Source organism: Neophocaena asiaeorientalis, unplaced genomic scaffold (genome assembly GCF_003031525.2).
Source record: "Neophocaena asiaeorientalis asiaeorientalis breed wild unplaced genomic scaffold, Neophocaena_asiaeorientalis_V1.1 scaffold150, whole genome shotgun sequence".
In the NCBI taxonomy this organism is placed as follows: Eukaryota; Metazoa; Chordata; class Mammalia; order Artiodactyla; family Phocoenidae; genus Neophocaena; species Neophocaena asiaeorientalis.
Window position 1 is genome coordinate 7,601,641 of NW_020176571.1, and position 18,694 is coordinate 7,620,334.

The 18,694-nt window shown below is 37.0% G+C and overlaps 1 protein-coding gene across 5 annotated transcripts; it reads right to left on the reverse strand.

Annotated features, from left to right (window-relative positions):
- Positions 1-1,068: 1,068 nt before the first annotated feature.
- LOC112391834 (C-type lectin domain family 7 member A-like) lies at positions 1,069-13,257 on the reverse strand. Of its 5 annotated transcripts, XM_024733328.1 has the most exons (6): positions 13,047-13,257; positions 11,207-11,305; positions 10,094-10,222; positions 8,869-9,020; positions 7,124-7,242; positions 1,069-1,837 (listed from the first exon to the last, which is right to left on the reverse strand). In XM_024733328.1, exons 1-6 carry the CDS (start codon positions 13,147-13,149, stop codon positions 1,705-1,707), a joined length of 735 nt encoding a protein of 244 aa, XP_024589096.1. In that variant the 5' UTR covers positions 13,150-13,257; the 3' UTR covers positions 1,069-1,704. The 5 variants fall into 5 exon arrangements, with proteins under 5 accessions (XP_024589096.1, XP_024589097.1, XP_024589099.1 ...); XM_024733329.1 differs by lacking the exon at positions 10,094-10,222; XM_024733331.1 differs by lacking the exon at positions 7,124-7,242.
- Positions 13,258-18,694: the final 5,437 nt, after the last annotated feature.

The window sequence follows — 18,694 nt, forward strand, 5'->3', positions numbered from 1 at the left end:
GCCAGCTGTGGCTGAGAAACAGTACAGAAACCATCATCCTAAATGGAATGAGTCATGAGGAGAAAAGCAGCTTAGCTCGAAGGAGTAAATGACCAGCAATTGTCTTGGTGAGTAGACCGTTGTAAAGGTCTTTTGGTTTTTGTTTCTAATTATTTATTTTTTTTTACTCAGATATGTGGGAAGTCAAGGAGAGTTTTAGTAGAGAGCTGGCATGGTTTGTTTTCAATTTAATGGAATCAGTCTGCTACGTTTGAAAATGGACTATAGAAAGACAAGTGTAGATGCTGGGAGACTTCTTTGAAAATTATTGCAATAACTCAGGCAAGAGGATATGGTGGCGCTTGAATAGGTGTTTCCTCTGGCATGATCATTACTCATCTTGAATTTGCCCTTTAGACAAAACATCAGCTAGTAGCTATTTTCCCTTTTCTGTCTCTTGGAAAAGTGTGGATGTTTTCTCTTCATTCCCGTGCACGTTTCCACTTTGGCTGTGGTATACACGTGTATTGACAAGTGAGGTATGGTATGCCTTGGACAGCCTAGAGCATTCTGACTTTACACCACCACTTTTGTTAAAGTCGTGCTTTTATCTTTAAGTTATAGGTTATTGTTGCCTCACCTGTCTCGTCTAGACAAGTGCAGCTGGACATTCAGCATATAGGATTATTTCCTTGATTATCAAGTTTTCTTCAAACCATCCACTCCATTCGGAGGATACAGGAGACCCAATTAAACCAAAAACAAAATTAACATGCATGGCATCGCTTCGAAATCCCGCTTTATGCCTTAATTTAACTCTCAACCTGAATTATCTTTGCCCTTCCACATTCCTTTTCAGATAGTGACAACACAAGTTAGTGTCTTAAAAGACAATAGAGTCAACCTCACCAAACATTTCTATCTCCTTTTTTTAGATTTTTAAATATTTAAGATCCAAAATTTATTCTTCAGCACAAAACTACCTATTATACTACCTCCTCCCCAGGGTCAGATTCATCATCATTTTTGGGGAGAGGACAAATAGAGATAGTGTTAATTACACATGACACATAATTTAAAGGCCAAAGGTTCGTTAATTAGCATTTTTTATTAAAATGAAATTTGCGTAACATTAACCATTTAAAAGCGAAAAATGCAGTGAACGTGATGCGATTTCTGTTCACATATTAATGAATACAAGAGGGCTGTAAATGCCTCTCCAGTAATATGGAAATCCCCGTTGGAAGTATAAGTAGCACCAATGGGAAAGTTTAAAAGAAAATAAGAAAGAGACAAATCCTCATATGAGGGAACTTAGTTATGTTCCAATAAAACCTTTTAACAGTAATTAATTCCTGAGGAATTGCTGAAAACTGCAAAACAGTAATCATAAAAAGTAATAAAACATGTTTTGCATTACAACATGTTAATACCTCTGTCAAGAGGACAGGTTACTTTTTTATATTCATTATCAGATCTTTTTTTGATTGATAGTATTTAAAAAGGAGAAAGCTTTCTTATAACAGCAGATTCCCTACAATTTCGCATTATACAAGATTCTCTTAGTCAGAGATATGGCAGACATATTCTCTCGGCTGTTTGAGAAAAAAAGAGATGGAATTGGATGATTTTTTTATGATGCTTTTGGTCATAAACATGTTGTTTTCTACCCTCCTTACTATCTTACATATTGCTCTCTGCTCCTCTACGGCGACATCCCCACCGTTATGTTGACAGCTTCTTCTCACAAATACCGTGTGAAGGCACACTACAAAGTTGGTCGTAAATGACTGACGCATGAATCCATACACAACTGTGAGATGAGTCTTGTTTGGTAACTGTTCTTCTGATTTGAAACCTGTTAAAATAAAATACAATAAGGTAATTGTATAGAACAAACATAAGGAATGTTGTCCACTGTCTCCACAATGCTGAAATAAATTGGTAAGGATACTGGTGAAAAGAGTCTCTGAAGTGTACGTATCATTGAAAAAGGAAACTTGAATTTAGATTCTATTTGTTTCCAGTGGTAACAAAATAACCTTCATTACTAAGGCATAAAAATGACTCAAAAATTTTTTTAAGAAATACTACTAGTTGCATAAAATTAAATAAAACTGACAAAAAAGAAAAACTGTTTAACATTCTATAGACAGTTCTTTACTTCTCTTTTAACCTTTTACCTAGAAGTATATTTATCAAATGAAGGAACAGTTTAACGAAAATATTATTGGGTATGTTTAGTGAGTAGACCAAGTTGAAGTGTTCTTGCTAAAAGTTATTTAGAACTAAAGAAGAATCACTGATATCAAAGCCATTTAAAGGCAGTTCAAACAACCTTATATTTTTAATGCATCCTGAAGTTTGCTTTGTATTGCAATATAATGAGAGACGATTATGAGAATTACCATGGGTTAACAGAAGCACGGCTCTGTTCTGTTTGCTCTTAGTCTCCTAAAGGAGCAGTGTTAATTATTCAGTCAAGCTCAGAGGGCATCACTGAGCGTCAGTATAAAAGCTATGGTCTGGTACTTTTCATCCTGTACATCTATCTCTTCTTGGCCCTGGAGTTGGAGGATTGAGAGAATTCTTCTATTGAAATAACTAGACTAAGGACATGAAACAACTTTGATCCAGCCTCAGGGAGAATTCTGACCAGTGATCTTCTCCAAAAAATTTTCTTGACCTCTAAGAGATTTTGGAGTATGTACAGAGCCAGATTAAATTACTGTCACCAATGAGTAGTTACATATCAAAATGTTAATTTGGACCTACTCTTATGACTTTAGAGAGTCCACTATTCATTTTTTAAAACAGAAAAGAAAACACAAGACAAAGGGCTATAGAAAAGTAGGAGATATATTTTGTCAAGATTCTTTGTTAATAAATTCACTGTGCTTTGGCTAGTGGAAGTGAAATAGTTAAGTGGTATTAAAATCAAAATGTGATAATACTCAGTTTGTACTATTCATACCCGATGGTGCTTGTCAGAAGCAAATGAAAAGCTTCTCTGTGAACTTCAAATTCATTCTACAAACATTTAAGAGATAATGTTAAGTGCATTATCAGAAAAAAATCAGATATATCGATATGAATAAAAATTAGAAGGAAAAGATAATAGAAACAGATACAAATGAGTATATGACACTGGTATTATCAAGCACAAATGTTAAAACAACTATACAGTGTATTCTAGGAGTTAAAACACAATACTGAGAATGTTAGAAGAAAGCTAGGAATTATAAATAGCAACTGGTAGATTTGAGAAATTGTAAAACTGAAAAATTCATCAAACAAAATTAAAAGCTTAACTGAGGCTTTCAGTGACAGTTTAGCTACAGATGAGGAAAAATAAACACTGCAAGATAGGTGAGAAATAAATACATAGGTCACAGGGAAAGAAAGGATAAAAATATAGGAAAAAGCAAATGAGACATAGAGGATATTGTGAATGGGTCTGTAATACATTTAACTGGAATTCCAGAAGAAGGGAATAAAGTCAGGAAGGAAGCAACATCTGAAGCATGTGGCTGAAAACTTTTCAAAGCTGAAAAAAGACATCAAATTAAAACATATATTACCTTCAAATAGCTGACATTTCAAAAACAACAATAAAAATAGAATACATTATAGTAATATCTCTGAATGCCTGAAAGAAAAAAGACTATAAATTTCTAATTTTATACTCAAAATATTTTTTAGAAAAGTTGAAATAAAGACAGTTTTAGACAAGCACAGAAAATCTGACCTTAAAATTTCAACTCTAAAGGAAATACTAAAGAGTATTCTTCATATTTAAGAAAATGATTCAAAATGGAAGGTAGGAGAGGCAGAGAGGATTAAGAAGCAATGAAACCCGTAAATATGTGGGAAAATCTAATAAACTGACTGCATAAATCTATTTTCTAGGGCTATACTTTTATTGAATCCAAGATGCCATCAACCATTGGTGTACCATTCATTTAATTCTGTGAAATAAATGCATTCGAGATGGGAATTTAACAGAAAACCCTGCAGAAACTGGAAAGCAAAGGACTCTTTTGGTGCAGGAGTAAATGAAAAATAAAACTGCCAAACAAAAAAGAGTAACAATGAAAAGTGCATTTCTCAATCTTGCCACCAGGGGGAAGGTGGGAGGAAAAAATTATACCCCCTATGATGTTGAGCCACAAGCTGCTACTCGTACAATTTTTCTGTCTGAACCTATAACAGTATACACAGACACACACACACACACACACACACACACGCACACACACACACACACAAAACCCCTAGTGGAGTGTTTAATTTAAGTAGGCTCAGGTTTGTGGTGTTCCTCTTTGACTGGCAGAAACAAATGCTACGCTTTGACAGAGCTCAATTTTAGTGCAGGATGACAATGACTATAAAAGACCAGCAGTGGTAAGACATATGCCAATTTTAGAGATACTAAAATGTGGGAAAATATGGGCCAGAGTTAAAATACACAAAAATAATAGCATGTAAATTGGGGAGGGAGTATACAGAGTAAAGAAATACTCTAATATTTTATATTGCCCAGGAAAAACATGAAAAGGCCAATTAATATTAGACTTTGATGAGTGAAGACTGTATGTTGAAATCTCTAGAGTAACTGCTAAAATTAGTTAAAAAGTAAACTCTAAATTAACATAAGAAAAGGTGGAACAATAAAAAAGAAAGTTCAAAAAAGAGGAAAGAAAGAAAAGAAAAAGTACATTGAATGAGCCTGAGCCTGCAAGATATAACAATTCTAAACTATATATGCCTAATAATTTGGCGTCAACACATCAACAAAAATGTTTACAGAGTTGTGAGTAGAATTACAGTGGAAGATTTTATTATAATTCTCTCAGTATGGGAAGATAAAGCAAATAAAAACCAGAGAACTGAGAAATCCCTGGCGGTCCAGTGGTTAGGGCTCAGGATTTTTCACTGCTGAGGGCCTGGGTTCAATCCCTGGTCAGGGAACTAAGATCCTGCAAGCTGCACTGCATGGTGTGGCCAAAGAAACAAACAAACAAAACCAAAAACTAGAGAACTGCAGTCACACTGAGTATTTTCTCTGACCACAATGGAACTAAACTAAAACCTAAAACAGAAGGATAACTATAAACACACAGATATTTCTAAATTAAGAAATACATTTCGAAGTAACTCATTGGCCAAAGAACAACTCACAATGAAAATTAGAAAGTAGTTTGAACTGAATGAAAATGAAAATACACTAAAATTATAGCCTTAAGTGTACACACTTGAGGAAAAAAAAGGATGAACTTCATGAGTCCACACAAGAAGTTAGAGAAAAAGTAGCAAATTTGGGGCTTCCCTGGTGGCGCAATGGTGGGGAGTCCGCCAGCTGATGTGGGGGACACGGGTTCGTGCCCCGGTCTGGGAGGATCCCATATGCTGTGGAGCTGCTGGGTCTGTGGGCCATGGTTTCTGAGCCTGTGCTTCCGGAGCCTGTGCTCCACAATGGGAGAGGCCGCAGGGGTGGGAGGCCCGTGTACCGCAAAAAAAAAAAAAAAGTAGCAAATTCAACACAAAGAAATTGAATGGAAGGAAATGATGAAGGTGAAAACCAAAATTAATGGGAAAAAAAGAGAGAGAAAAAGACACAGAGGGAGAAAGAATCAACACAGCCACAAGTTCTTTCTTTGAAAACTACACCCAATGAGATTGATTAAAAAAAAGAAAAGAAAGAAGAAAGCACACACACACACATATGCAAATACACATACACACACCAATAATAGAAATTGAAAAGGGGAATATAATTTCATATTCTGCAGATATTAAAGAGAAAATGAACGACAACTGCAGTGAGGAAGACTTCAACACTTGGTGAGAGTTAATTTCATGTGTCAACTTTACTACCAACAGCCAGATCAAACATTATTTTCGAGTGTGTCATTTGAATCAGTGAACTAGACTCAGTAAATTAGACTTCACTCCCCAACGTGGGTGGGCATCACCCAATCCATTGAGGGCCTAAATAGAACAAAAAGGCAGAAGCAGAAATTTGCTCCTTTCTTCCTGCCTGATTGTGTGAATGGCGACATCTCATCTCATCTCACCCTCTCCTGCTCTGGCACTGGGTTTTACACCATTGGCTCCCCTGGTTTTAAGCCCTTCATACTTGGACTGAAGCTCATACACTACATGATTTCCTGGGTATCCAACTTGCAGACAGCAGATTGTCGGATTTCTCAGTCTTTATAATCATGTGTGAGCTTATTCCTCATAATAAGTCTCCATATGTAAATTCTTCTTCATTGTGTGTATATTAGTGAGTATACATACAATGAGGAAAAATTTATAATCATGCAAATGTTCATATGTCTAAAAGAGCTTTATAAAATGTGAAATGTGGGCTTCCCTGGTGGCGCAGTGGTTGAGAGTCCGCCTGCCGATGCAGGGGACACGGGTTCGTGCCCCGGTCAGGGAAGATCCCACATGCCGCGGAGCGGCTGGGCCCGTGAGCCATGGCCACTGAGCCTGCGCATCCGGAGCCTGTGCTCCGCAATGGGAGAGGCCACAACAGTGAGAGGCCCACGTACCGCAAAAAAAAAAAAAAAAAAAAAAAAAAAGAGTGAAATGTGGTCGCTTTTAAAATTAATAGCATGTATCACACATTTACTATGTGCAAGATGCTGTGCTAAGTGATTTTACTTTTATCTCAAAATCCTAAGAGGTACGTACTATTTTTATTCTCATTTACAGGTGCAGAAAGAGGGGTGCCGTTAGATTAAGGAACTCATCCAGTTTCACACAATGAGTGGGCCAATCATTGACTCAAGCTGAGAACTGACTTCAAAGCATTGCTCTTAAGCACAGTTTTACACTGAGTCACAGTTATTGCACCTTCCTGGGCAGCTTCACACACATGCCCTCCTAGTAAGAAAGCTGAGGGAGCACTTGTGTTGACAGCTCGAGATGGCCATTCAGCTCTTCGTGACTCTTCAGTCCTCCTCTACCCTCTTGTTTTCTTTTTTTCTCCTGGCTCACTCTTTCTCTCTCCCCATCACTATGTATCTTTTTCTCTCTCTTTCTTATTATGGCCAACAGATCAGATTCTTAACTGCCTGACATGCTCTCACCTCTCTGAGGAAGAGTATGAAGCTTTGTCTCTCCAGATACTTACAAGTTAGACAACAACATTGAACCATCGTCCCAGAGCCATGGTTCTTCAGTCTGACGGCGAGAAAGCCCTATCCAAAATGAATGGTCAGGTTGGGAAGACACTTGCCTAGATATAAATTCCTGTAAGGAAACATAAATACAAATACAAGTCAAGGAGAGAGAGAGAGTGTGATAGACAGAGATGATAGAGATAAAGAGAAGATACAGAAACAGACTCTTGGAGATTTTGAGAAACAGAGATTGAGTCACCTTGGTGGAAGATGTACACATATACTGGCATCAACTTAGACAGAAGTGCCAATTCTGTCTTGACCAATTCTCTGTCTTGGCCAATTCTTGAATGCCATTGAGTGTCTCAAAAGTCGTATCTCATTTCTTCAGAGTCGTATCGTTTAATTTTCCAATAAAGAATGCATCCTTAATGTCAACATTGCACTGCTTGCATTCAACCTACCTGACAAAATCCAAGGGTGACAACATATCCTAGGCAATGTTCATGGATGACAGGCCACCATCTTCTCCACAATTTTAACAGAAAATATAAATTTACATGACCTTTGTCAAGAAATGCTTCTCAGGGGCTCCCCTGGTGGCGCAGTGGTTGAGAGTCCGCCTGCCGATGCAGGGGACACGGGTTCGTGCCCCGGTCCGGGAGGATCCCACATGCCGCGGAGCGGCTGGGCCCGTGAGCCATGGCCACTGAGCCTGCGCGTCCGGAGCCTGTGCTCCGCAGCGGGAGAGGCCACAGCAGTGAGAGGCCCGCGTACCGCAAAAAAAAAAAAAAAAAAAAGAAATGCTTCTCAGAGTGAGATGAGAATTTTAAAGTAGTTTAGTCCCACTGCATGAGTTATGCATAAGTAATCTGGGGGTTAAAGATCATATGTGAATTGCTGACAAATATAGCACAACATAGCGGCAATTACGGGAAGGTCTAAAAGTCAGACAGACTTCCAGTCCTATGCTCTTTTTTTAATCATACATCTACTTCCATTAATTTTTATGTGAACTATAACTGTTGGGTAAGACAAAATAGAAACAAAAATATTGAGAATAGTAAAAGTAAGTATAGAAGTTATAGATCGTTTAGATTTGTAGTATAGAATGTTTCCTGACTATTAACCCCTTCTCATGGCTCATCTGAGTTCTATCCTTCATTCAAGATGCCTTGTAAGTTGCACATTTTCTGTAAAGTTTTTATGTCCGTGGGGATCTCTCCCTGAATTTCTATGACACTTGTGGCCGGTACGAGATATTTTACTTTTAATACCTGAGTTGTTTCTATTTTCTCACAAATTATTTGAGCACTGCTAAAACAAGCCTACTTTTTAAACCTCTTTGCCTTTCCTAGTATATTGCAAGGAGTAAATGATTTATAAATGTATATTATCATAGCTGCTGTTTCTCTCGGTAATTATGATAACAAGGGGAAGATTTTTCTATTTCACTCCACCACACTCACAACCTGAAATCCAAGGCCACAAAAATGAGTAGTGGCCTATTATAGTCAACGTGCAGTTGTGCTTAAAGGATTTATTTCAAAGTAAAATGTGTTCATATTTTAATTAATTAATTACAGAGAGAAGCATATATTATGCACTTTCCTCACTTAGTGTATGCTATTATTATAATCATGGAGGATATGTGAAATGACTTTCTTTTAGGGAAAAATCATCGTTACCTGGAACCTACCTCTATTTTTCTGTTCAATAGAGACCACAGATAATTATAACTGAAATCTACACTTACCAACTCTTTTAAGCTGTCTATCTTTAGGAGATTAGAGCCCAGTTGCAAGCACCGTCTTTTACTTGTATCCCAGGAATCTAATGGTGTGCTAAATAGATAACAGCTATTCTGATGTGCGATCCAGTTAGGGGGACAAGAGCTAGAAAGAACTCCTGGAAATAAAAGATAAATACGATGAGATTCATACTATACCAGTTCCCTCTTTCAGTGCAAGTACCATTCATCCTAAGGACACTTGATAAATAATCAATGAATTACCATTAATAGATTTCATTTTCAATTCAAACTATATGGATACAACCTTACAGAAGAGGCTACATTAAAACCCCTTATTCATGTACAATTAAAAAATGAATTGAGTGGCTATAAACAGTGTTTTAGACAGTGAACCCTCCTTTCCTTCTTGACTTGTCTTCCATTCCTTCAAAGTCAGACCAGAACTCCTTTCTCCATGGTAACTAATAAATCAATTCAAAATCAATCACTGCGATATACAGTAATTTCATGTTAACTTATTTTACAAGTGTGAGATCCATTTCAGAATGCAATTTTCCAAATAAGAAAAGTAAAGAGCAATCATTCACATTATAGAGTAATGTGATACAAATAGTGAGGAGGTATGTGTCCAGAGATGGAAAATTGAAGTCAAAATATTGTCATAGTCAATAATGATGCAATTAGAAATTGAAGTTTCGTGTATATAAAATTGTAATTAAATAAATGAACTTGCAGGATTAAAGAAAAACAAATTTAACCAGAGTTTACAGAAACATATCTATTAGGTTTATTTCTTTTGTAAATGTTTAATTCTTAGCAACACTTTCCCTTCTTTCCTTTTTCTATCCGTTTTTCTTTTCCTATGTCCTACTTTAACTATATCATTTTAAAATGTCAATTCCCTAAGGAATGAGAACACTTTTCGTTCCTTCACATCAAATTATACAATCTCCTATAAGCCTAAATACATAGCCTGTGATAAATTAGTTACTGATTTTTAAATAAATCCAACTAAGTTGGAGATTCAACTAAGTTCATAAGGTATTTATGGTATCACTTTATATATGACAGGGGACGTATTTTGCGGAGACAATACTGCTGTGGGCTTTCCTTGGATGCACAATCACCGCACGTAAAAGTACTTTCTTCACCCCTTGCTCCAAACCTTAGCACCAATAATTGACCCTTCTGAATCAAGGACTTTATTAATCTTTCAATTCTTCCTTGCCTGTGGTCGTGAGAGCCTTGGTAGGAGCCACTTTCTCTTCTAAAGATGGTTGACTGTGGTTCTCTTTATTTCTTGATTGAAAGCTGTTATCCTTCAACAGGTTGTTCCCTGAACTGGGTCTCCAGATAGCTTCATATACCAACAACAATAGTAATTACAGAAGAAAAAGTCATTTTGCTATGTTTGAGAATTAAAATCCCCAAAACCATATTTTTGTTGAAATGTAAAGGGATACATACTTGATTAGTGATAGATAATACATTGCTGATGGAGAGGTAAAGTTAGATCATAGATAGATAGATAGATAGAATAGATGATAGATGAAATATATAGAAAAAAAAATAACTTCCATGAAGAAGGTTTAATACAAAAGAGAAAAATGAAGCAAATGGAATACAGTCAATTGGTATCACGGATGATTTGAAAGAGTAATAAATCTTCTATCTTCCTTCTATTATTTAAAAATGAGAGTTCCTTGAGAACCTGCCTGGTGCCTATAACATAGAATGTACTCAATAAACACTTGCCTATTTAAGAAATCTTTCATATAGCCTCTTTGAAGGTACAATAATACTTTATTCAATTTTGAATGCATGAGGCAATAAAATCTATGGAAATTTATTCATCCGTCACAAAATAACAAGTTAGTATTTGATAAGTGCCTCAGGTATTTCCTGATATTATCCAAAGGAGTTTAGAGTAAAGATCAGGTATAAAACAATTTCCTTAAATCATGAGACATAAAAAATAGCTTATAGTCTCTTTAGAGAATTTATTTCGTTAGGAAGATAAGCACCAATTGTACTTCCTTTTTACCTCCGCTGGTTTGCTTTCATTAATTTATCCTAGGAATTCCATAGCTTTGAAACCAGCTATTCAAGGAGAGCATGCAGTTAAGAGTATGAGTTTTTAAGACAGATCACCCAAATTTCTAATCATGGTCCTACCAATAACTAGTTTATGACCCTAGAAATAAAATGAGAACTAATAGTGCCAATTCAATAGGGTCAATATACAGATTCAATTAGATTATGTTACACTCTTAAAAGAGTGCCTGGAACAGTATGAATGCTTATTAAATGTCTGTTGTTAACCTCTCCCACCAATACTCACCCATGGTACACAGGACCACAGTTACCACCAGCATTACCAAGCATAAAATTCCCAAAGTCACAGCAATGGGACGCCAACAAGGGGATGCAGCACAAAATCCTGAGGCGCCATAGGGAGCAGAAATTGAATAAAGAAATTGGATGATGGATCACAGAACACTTCAATTCTACAGTTCATCAAAATCTGATATCCAGATAAGCTAGTCATGTAGGATTAGTCTGAGTTTTTCTCCACCTTTAGCATACCTCTTCAGGTTCTGAAACTTGATATCTATGCACTCCTAATTTCAGCTCCACATTGATGTCTATAGTTCTTGACACTACCAGGATTCAAGAAATCCTACCTATTCTTAGAAGAGATAGCTTAATGTAGCAGAAATAATTCTGGTTACTAAGGGTAATCTTCCCCTTTCACTTACTTCTTGCACGTCCTTGGGCAAATTACTTCCTCTGTTTTTCCATTTCTCTTTGTGAAAAATTAGGTTAGTAATACCTCAAAGGATTATTGTGGGCATTAAGTTAGCATATGTAAAAGTACCTAGTTTAGGGACTAACACAATTTGTCCACACACATCTATAAACACACACATGCCTCCCTACCTCTTGCATCATCTAGTTTTTCCACTCTTCCCCAATCGAGTTGCCCAAGAAAAGAATTGCATAAGTGACAAGAGGAAAATGATTGCGCAATGGGAATGAACAGAAAGCAGAAGAGAGTAAATTCTGCCGTCAAAACCTGTGAATAATCTCTTGATAACAGGAAACTCGCTTTATATTAATATCACCACTTAAAAACTGAGAATAAGCAATAAAAGCATTTCAGAGAATTGTCAAATAGGGGAGCCATAGAGATTAAAGTGCTCATTCAGTGAAGAGAGAAATCTTTTAATGCCCTTCTCCAGATGTCACCTCTTTTACGTTATGTCTAAGACTCACGTCCTGGTAATGGGATCTTTTTGGCTAATACATATATATTTCTTCACTGGCATACAAAGAACTCCCTTTTGTTTAAAAAAAAAAATTCCAAATCAATCTCATTACCACACACACACACACACATATACACACACACACACACACACACACACACACACAAACAGACTCAGGATTCTAAACCCTATGAATTCTGACTTCCCTTTGGCCTTTTCCATAAAATCACAAGTTGTTTTATTCATCTTTGCATTCTTCTCATTCTTATCTCCAATATCCTGATGTTGTTCATTTACACTTCTGTGTCTCTTTGACCTCCATTCTGCAATTTACTCTTTTCTGTCAAATAAACAAGTCACCCCTATTGAAATTCTTTCAGCTTTGCATTTCATCACACTTATTACCAACTTCTTATTTTTGAAGCATCTGTCCCTATAGAACAGAGAAATTGTGAGTATTTTCTATCAGCATAATAATTAACTTAAACATAGTTGACCCTTGAACGACACAGGGATTAGGGGCACCACCCCTCCCCAAGGTCAAAAATCTCCATATAACTTAGAGTTGGCCCTCTGTATCTCAGTTCTTCCATATCCACAGTTTGGAATCCCCGGATTCAACCAACAGCAGATCGTGTAGTACTGCAGTATTTACTTTTGAAAAACAGCCATGTATAAGTGGACCTATGCCGTTCAAACCCATGTTGTTCAAGGGTCAGCTGTAGTAATGATTAGTCACTGAATGGTTACCAAAAGTCTTAGTGCACGTTCAAATTATCTTCAGTGACTTCTGAAAACCTTTTACAATATATTAATAAAAGCCCAACAAATCGCAAGTCTCTCCAATTTTTTCCACTTCCAGTTTTAGTTGATGAGAATGTAAATGTTGAAGTCAGAAAGAAAAAAATATACCTTTCTCTGAGACCACAGGTTTCCTGATGATATTGCAAGAGCTGAAGTCTAATTGAGTATATCCATCTTCATCCAAATTTTCTATGGAAGAATGGTGTTCCATTGTTCTATTGAGTTCCTGAGTTGCCTCAGTATACGAGAGCTCTTTCTTCTCTTCTCCGAAGACAACTGCCTGTGGGCAAAAGAGGACCTATGAGTCAAGTCAAGTGGGGGAGGCATTTACTAGGCTTTAGCAAGTTGAGCTTAAGCAGTCCAACCAGATACCCAAAAGCAGGAAATGAAAAATATGCAGTGGTAATTTCCCATTGGTACCTTTAGACCCTGTTTCTGAGACTGATAATTCTTAAGAAAGTTATAAGGTAGCACAATAGATAGATCTTTGTTTCAGATCAAACATAAGAAAAATGAAACCATTAATGTCTTATGCCGCTTTCATTATTCTCACAACCGAACTGGACATCATTAATTGACTTGGCCTATGTAAACTTAAAACAATTTTGGTCCCTTGAGTTCACCAGTACTTTGTTACAGCTGTTCATTCATTCATGTACTGCTTTTTCAGTAAACATGTATCAAATGCCCATCTTTTCAATTGACAGGAGGTGGGGATAAAAGGATAAATGATGCCTGTGAAGAAGCTTATGGAGTAAGGGAGGAAACCCACAGATAGGTTCATGAAGGATACCATAAGGAGGTACATTGTTGTAACAACAGAGAGAGGAAACAGATCTCTTTGGGGCTTGTCAGAGATTTATAATACAAAGTAGAAAATTATTTATTCATCAATGACTATGAGCTAAGTACTACCTATGGCACGTGTTTTCTTATACAATCTCAGTTTTCCAACAAGTCTATGAGATAGGCACTATTAGTCCTATTTTCTGTCTTAAGTATAGTTGATTTACGATGTTGTGTTAGTTTCTGGTGTACAGCGAAGTGATTCAGATATATATTTTTCATATTCTTTTCCTTATGGTTTATTACAAGATATTGAATACAGTTCCCTGTGTTAGACTGTAGGACCTTGTTGTTTAGTCCTATTTTCAAATGACAAAACTGAGACAAAGAAATTTTACTCCCTTGCTCAGTTTTAAGAAACCAATAAAAATAATGAAGCAAGGAATCAAACCGAAGTCCACTCTTACTGCAAAACTCATGATCTTTTCTGTTATGCTACCCTGCCCCCTTCACCATTCTGTACACTTATATCGCAAGTAACAGCTTATGGAGAATTCTGGAACTGAAATACTATGTTAAATGCTTAATGTTTCCTCTTTGCCAATTTCCACAGTAATACCCAAGCTAATGAGATATGGAAAAACATTTATCATTGTTAGAAACTAGAGAGGTACCCATCTGTTCACAAGACTTCAAAGCAGCAGAATGGAAGAGACTACTGGCTGTTGTCAAAGATAAAACCAGACACTCATTAAATGTAAATTGATACAGTCTCTATGGAGAACAGTATGGAGGTTCCTTAAAAAACTGAAAAGAGAACTACCATATCACCCAGCAATGCCACTACTGGGCATATACCCTGAGAAAACCATGATTCAAAAAGAGTCATGTACGACAATGTTCACTGCAGCTCTATCTACAATAGCCAGGACATGGAAGCAACCTAAATGTCCATTGACAGATGAATGGATAAAGAAGATGTGGCACATATACAATGGAATATTACTCAGCCATAAAAAGAAACGAAATTGAGTTATTTGTAGTGAGGTGGATGGACCTAGAGTCTGTCCTACAGAGTGAAGTAAGTCAGAAGGAGAAAAACAAATATCGTATGCTAACACATATATATGGAATCTAACAAAAAAATATGGTCATGAAGAACCTAGGCGCAGGACAGGAATAAAGACGCAGACGTAGAGAATGGACTTGAGGACATGGGGAGGGGGAAGGGTAAGCTGGGACGAAGTGAGAGAGTGGCATGGACGTATATACAGTACCAAATGTAAAATAGCTAGCTAGTGGGAAGCAGCCGCATAGCACAGGGAGATCAGCTAGGTGCTTTGTGACCACCTAGAGGGGTGGGATAGGGAGGGTGGGAGGGAGATGCAAGAGGGAGGGGATATGGGGATACATGTATACACATAGCTGATTCACTTTGTTATACAGCAGCAACTAACACAGCATTGTAAAGCAACTATACTCCAATAAAGATGTTTAAAAAAAAAAAGCTGGTGAGGACAGATTTCCTTCAGAAATACGATTATAACAGAGAGGAGGGCCCAGCATAAACTGAGCTCAACTTCCCCAAAACAAAAGACTATCGACTTTTTAAAGGCTGTGCTGTGCTAAGGGAAAGGCACTGAGTGGTATTAAGAGGGTTAATCCATGTGACTAGACCATGCGGATTTGTTCATTGGTGCTTCTCTGGAAGAAAAACAAGCTTCTTCATCCTTTGGACAGGATACACTGTTGCGTATTGCAGCAAGGTTGTGCCCCACTGAAGCTAGGGCCCTACCCTCCCATGGGGACTGGGAGAGGGCAGGTTATCTCCCTAATTCCCTGTTTGCTTTCAGAGGTGGCTCTCAGGACCCTGAGGAAAGTTTTAGGTGGTAGCTTTACACCTCAAAGGGCAGAGAGAGGATTTTATATTTTTTAATTTAATTTTATTTTTTTTGTGTATGTGTGTGTGTTTTTTAACATCTTTATTGGAGTATAATTGCTTTACAATGTTGTGTTACTTTCTGCTTTATAACAAAGTGAATGAGCTATACATATATCCCCATATCTCTTCCCTCTTGCATCTCCCTCCTTCCCACCCTCCCTATCCCACCCCTCTGGGTGGTCCCAAAACACCGAGCTGATCTCCCCGTACGAAGCAGCTGCTTCCCACTAGCTATCAGTTTTACATTTGGTAGTGCATATATGTCCGTGCCACTCTCTCACGAACAAACAGTAAATTCTCCTGGCAGCAATGAACTTTCTCAGGCAGGCATTTTAAAGGGATCTGGGATCATTCCAGGACACAGCCTTAAACTGCTAGAAGCCATGTTAGAGTTTGTCAAATGTCTTAGTGCAAAGGTTTGGATGGAGTTGTTCTGTTCCAAGAGTTCTACAGTTCTCATTAATACATATCGACATGGAAGAGAGGTCAATGAAGAAAAGTAAAATTCACCGTCTTACCTAGCCTGCCACAAAAGTTTTACTAACTTTTCACAGGCACAAAATAGTGGTGTGGATCTAATCTCGACCTCCATCAGACATCCAGTTAGATAATGCAGCCCTGGGAAAGCAGAGGAGAGCTGGAAAGAAAGGGATTTTTTTCTCAGAGTGAATAAATTGGCTTAAGGAAGAAAGGTCAGTCAACTAAGTAGAACTAGAGAACAGGAATGAAGGGAACACCTTCTAGGCAGTAATAAAAAACTTTTTACTATTGATTCAGACCCCCCACGCACAATGGGAGAATCTTTATGTAATAACTTTTATTTTCTTTGACTGCCGTCCTCTGTTTAATCACAATCCTACAAAAACAACTGACTCTCTAAGTTGTCAAAGAAAATTTTCAGTGAATGTAAACTTTAGCCTTCTCTTTTGTCCAGGACTAAAACAATTAAACAGTGATCACACAAATCAATGACAAACTAGGAAAAATAATCCCTCAGCATTTTAAAAGGCAGGAGGGGGAATTCCCTGGTGGTCCAGTGGTTAGGACTCAACACTTTCACTGCAGGAGCTGGGTTCGATCCCTGGTCGGAGAACTAAGATCCCGCAAGCAAGCCTCGAGGTGCAGCAAATTAATTAAAAAAAAAAAAAAGACGGCAGGAGGGAGTGGGGAAAGACAGTTTGCATATTCTGAGAAAAATACCCCTGGTTAAACAGTAATGTAAGAAACAGGTGAAAAACAAACCAATCTAACCAACCAAACAACAAACAAAACCCAGCAAATAACAATTAACTAATTCACATTCTCAGCGAGATTTAATGAAAATTGCATTTATACAGCAAGTTTTTTCTTCAAAGAAAAATGAGAAATCTGAGAAAAGTTCTTAGAAGTGAAAACACGTTTTATAAACTAAAAGTACAATAAATTGAATCAAGAGTTAGATTGAATATTGCACCAATAAAACAACTTAAAAACTGCATTCAGTACCGCTGAATTAGCCTGGTCATGCTCTCATTTCTACATATGTTAAACTGTTGTTAACGGTAGTACTAGTTAATCTATCCCTCCCCACTACCCTTCCCTGCTAGTAACCATAAGTTCATTCTCTGTTTCTGTTTTGTAAATAAGTTCATTTACACCATTTTTTTTTAGATTCCACATATAAGCGATGTCATATGATATTTGTCTTTTTCTGTCTGACTTATTTCACTTAGTATGATAATTTCCAGGTCCATCCATGTTGCTGCAAATGGCATTATTTCATTTTTTTAATGGCTGAATAATATTCCTATATATATATATATATATATATAAAGTGCTGCAGTGAACATTGGGGTACATGTATCCTTTTGAAACATGTTTTTCTCTGAATAAATGCCCAGGAGTGGGATTTCTGGATCATATAATAGCTCTATTTTTAGTTTTTTTAAGGAACCTCCACCCAGTTCTCTATAGTGTCTGTACCAATTTACATTCCCACCAACAGTGCAAGAGGGTTCCCTTTTCTCCACACCCTCTGCAGCATTTATTGTTTGTAGATTTTCTGATGATGGCCATTCTGACTGGTGTGAGGTGATATCTCATTGTAGTTTTGATTTGCATTTCTCTAATAATTAGTGATGTTGAGCATTTTTCATGTGCCTCTTGGCCATCTGTATGTCTTCTCTGGAGAAATATTTAGATCTTCTGCCCCTTTTTTTGACTGGGTTGTTTGTTTTTTGGGTATTGAGCTGCATGAGCTGTTTGTAATAATTTTGGAAATTAATCCCTTATTGGTCGCATCATTTGCAAATATTTTCTGTGGGTTGTCTTTTCATTTTGTTTATGGTTTCCTTTGCAGTGCAGAAGCTTTTAAGTTTAATCAGGTCCCATTTGTTTATTTTTGTTTTTATTTCCATTACTCTGGGAGATGGATAGAAAAAGATATTGCTGTGATTTAGGTCAAAGTGTGTTCTGCCTATGTTTTCCTCTAAGTTTTATATAGCAAAATGATTTGGATACATATATATATGTATATACATGTGTGTGTGTCTATATTCGTTTTCTTTTTAATCTTTTCCATTATAGTTTATTACAAGATATTGAATATAGTTCCTGTGCTATATAGTAAATCCTTGCTGTTTATCTATTGTTTATCTATTTTATATATGCTAGTGTTAATCTCATACTACCAATTCGTCCCTCCCAACCCCTTCCCCTTTGGTAACCATAAGTTTTTCTACTCACAGACATTTTCTATGTCTGTGAGTCTATTTCTGTTTTGTAAATAAGTTAATTTGTACTCTTTTTTAGATTCCACATATAAGTTATATCATATAATATTCTTTTTGATCACACAAACACATCAAGTTGTTCCTGTCTCCGGAATTTTGCGCTTATACTTTGGCTAATATGCTTTGCCTTGAGAACTTTGCATGGTGGGCTTTTTCTTGATAATTAGTTCTTAGTTCAAATATCACTCTTCCTGGTAGGGCTTCCCTGATCCTTCAGCCTGACGCAGAATATGACCACAGCACCTCTCCATCACACT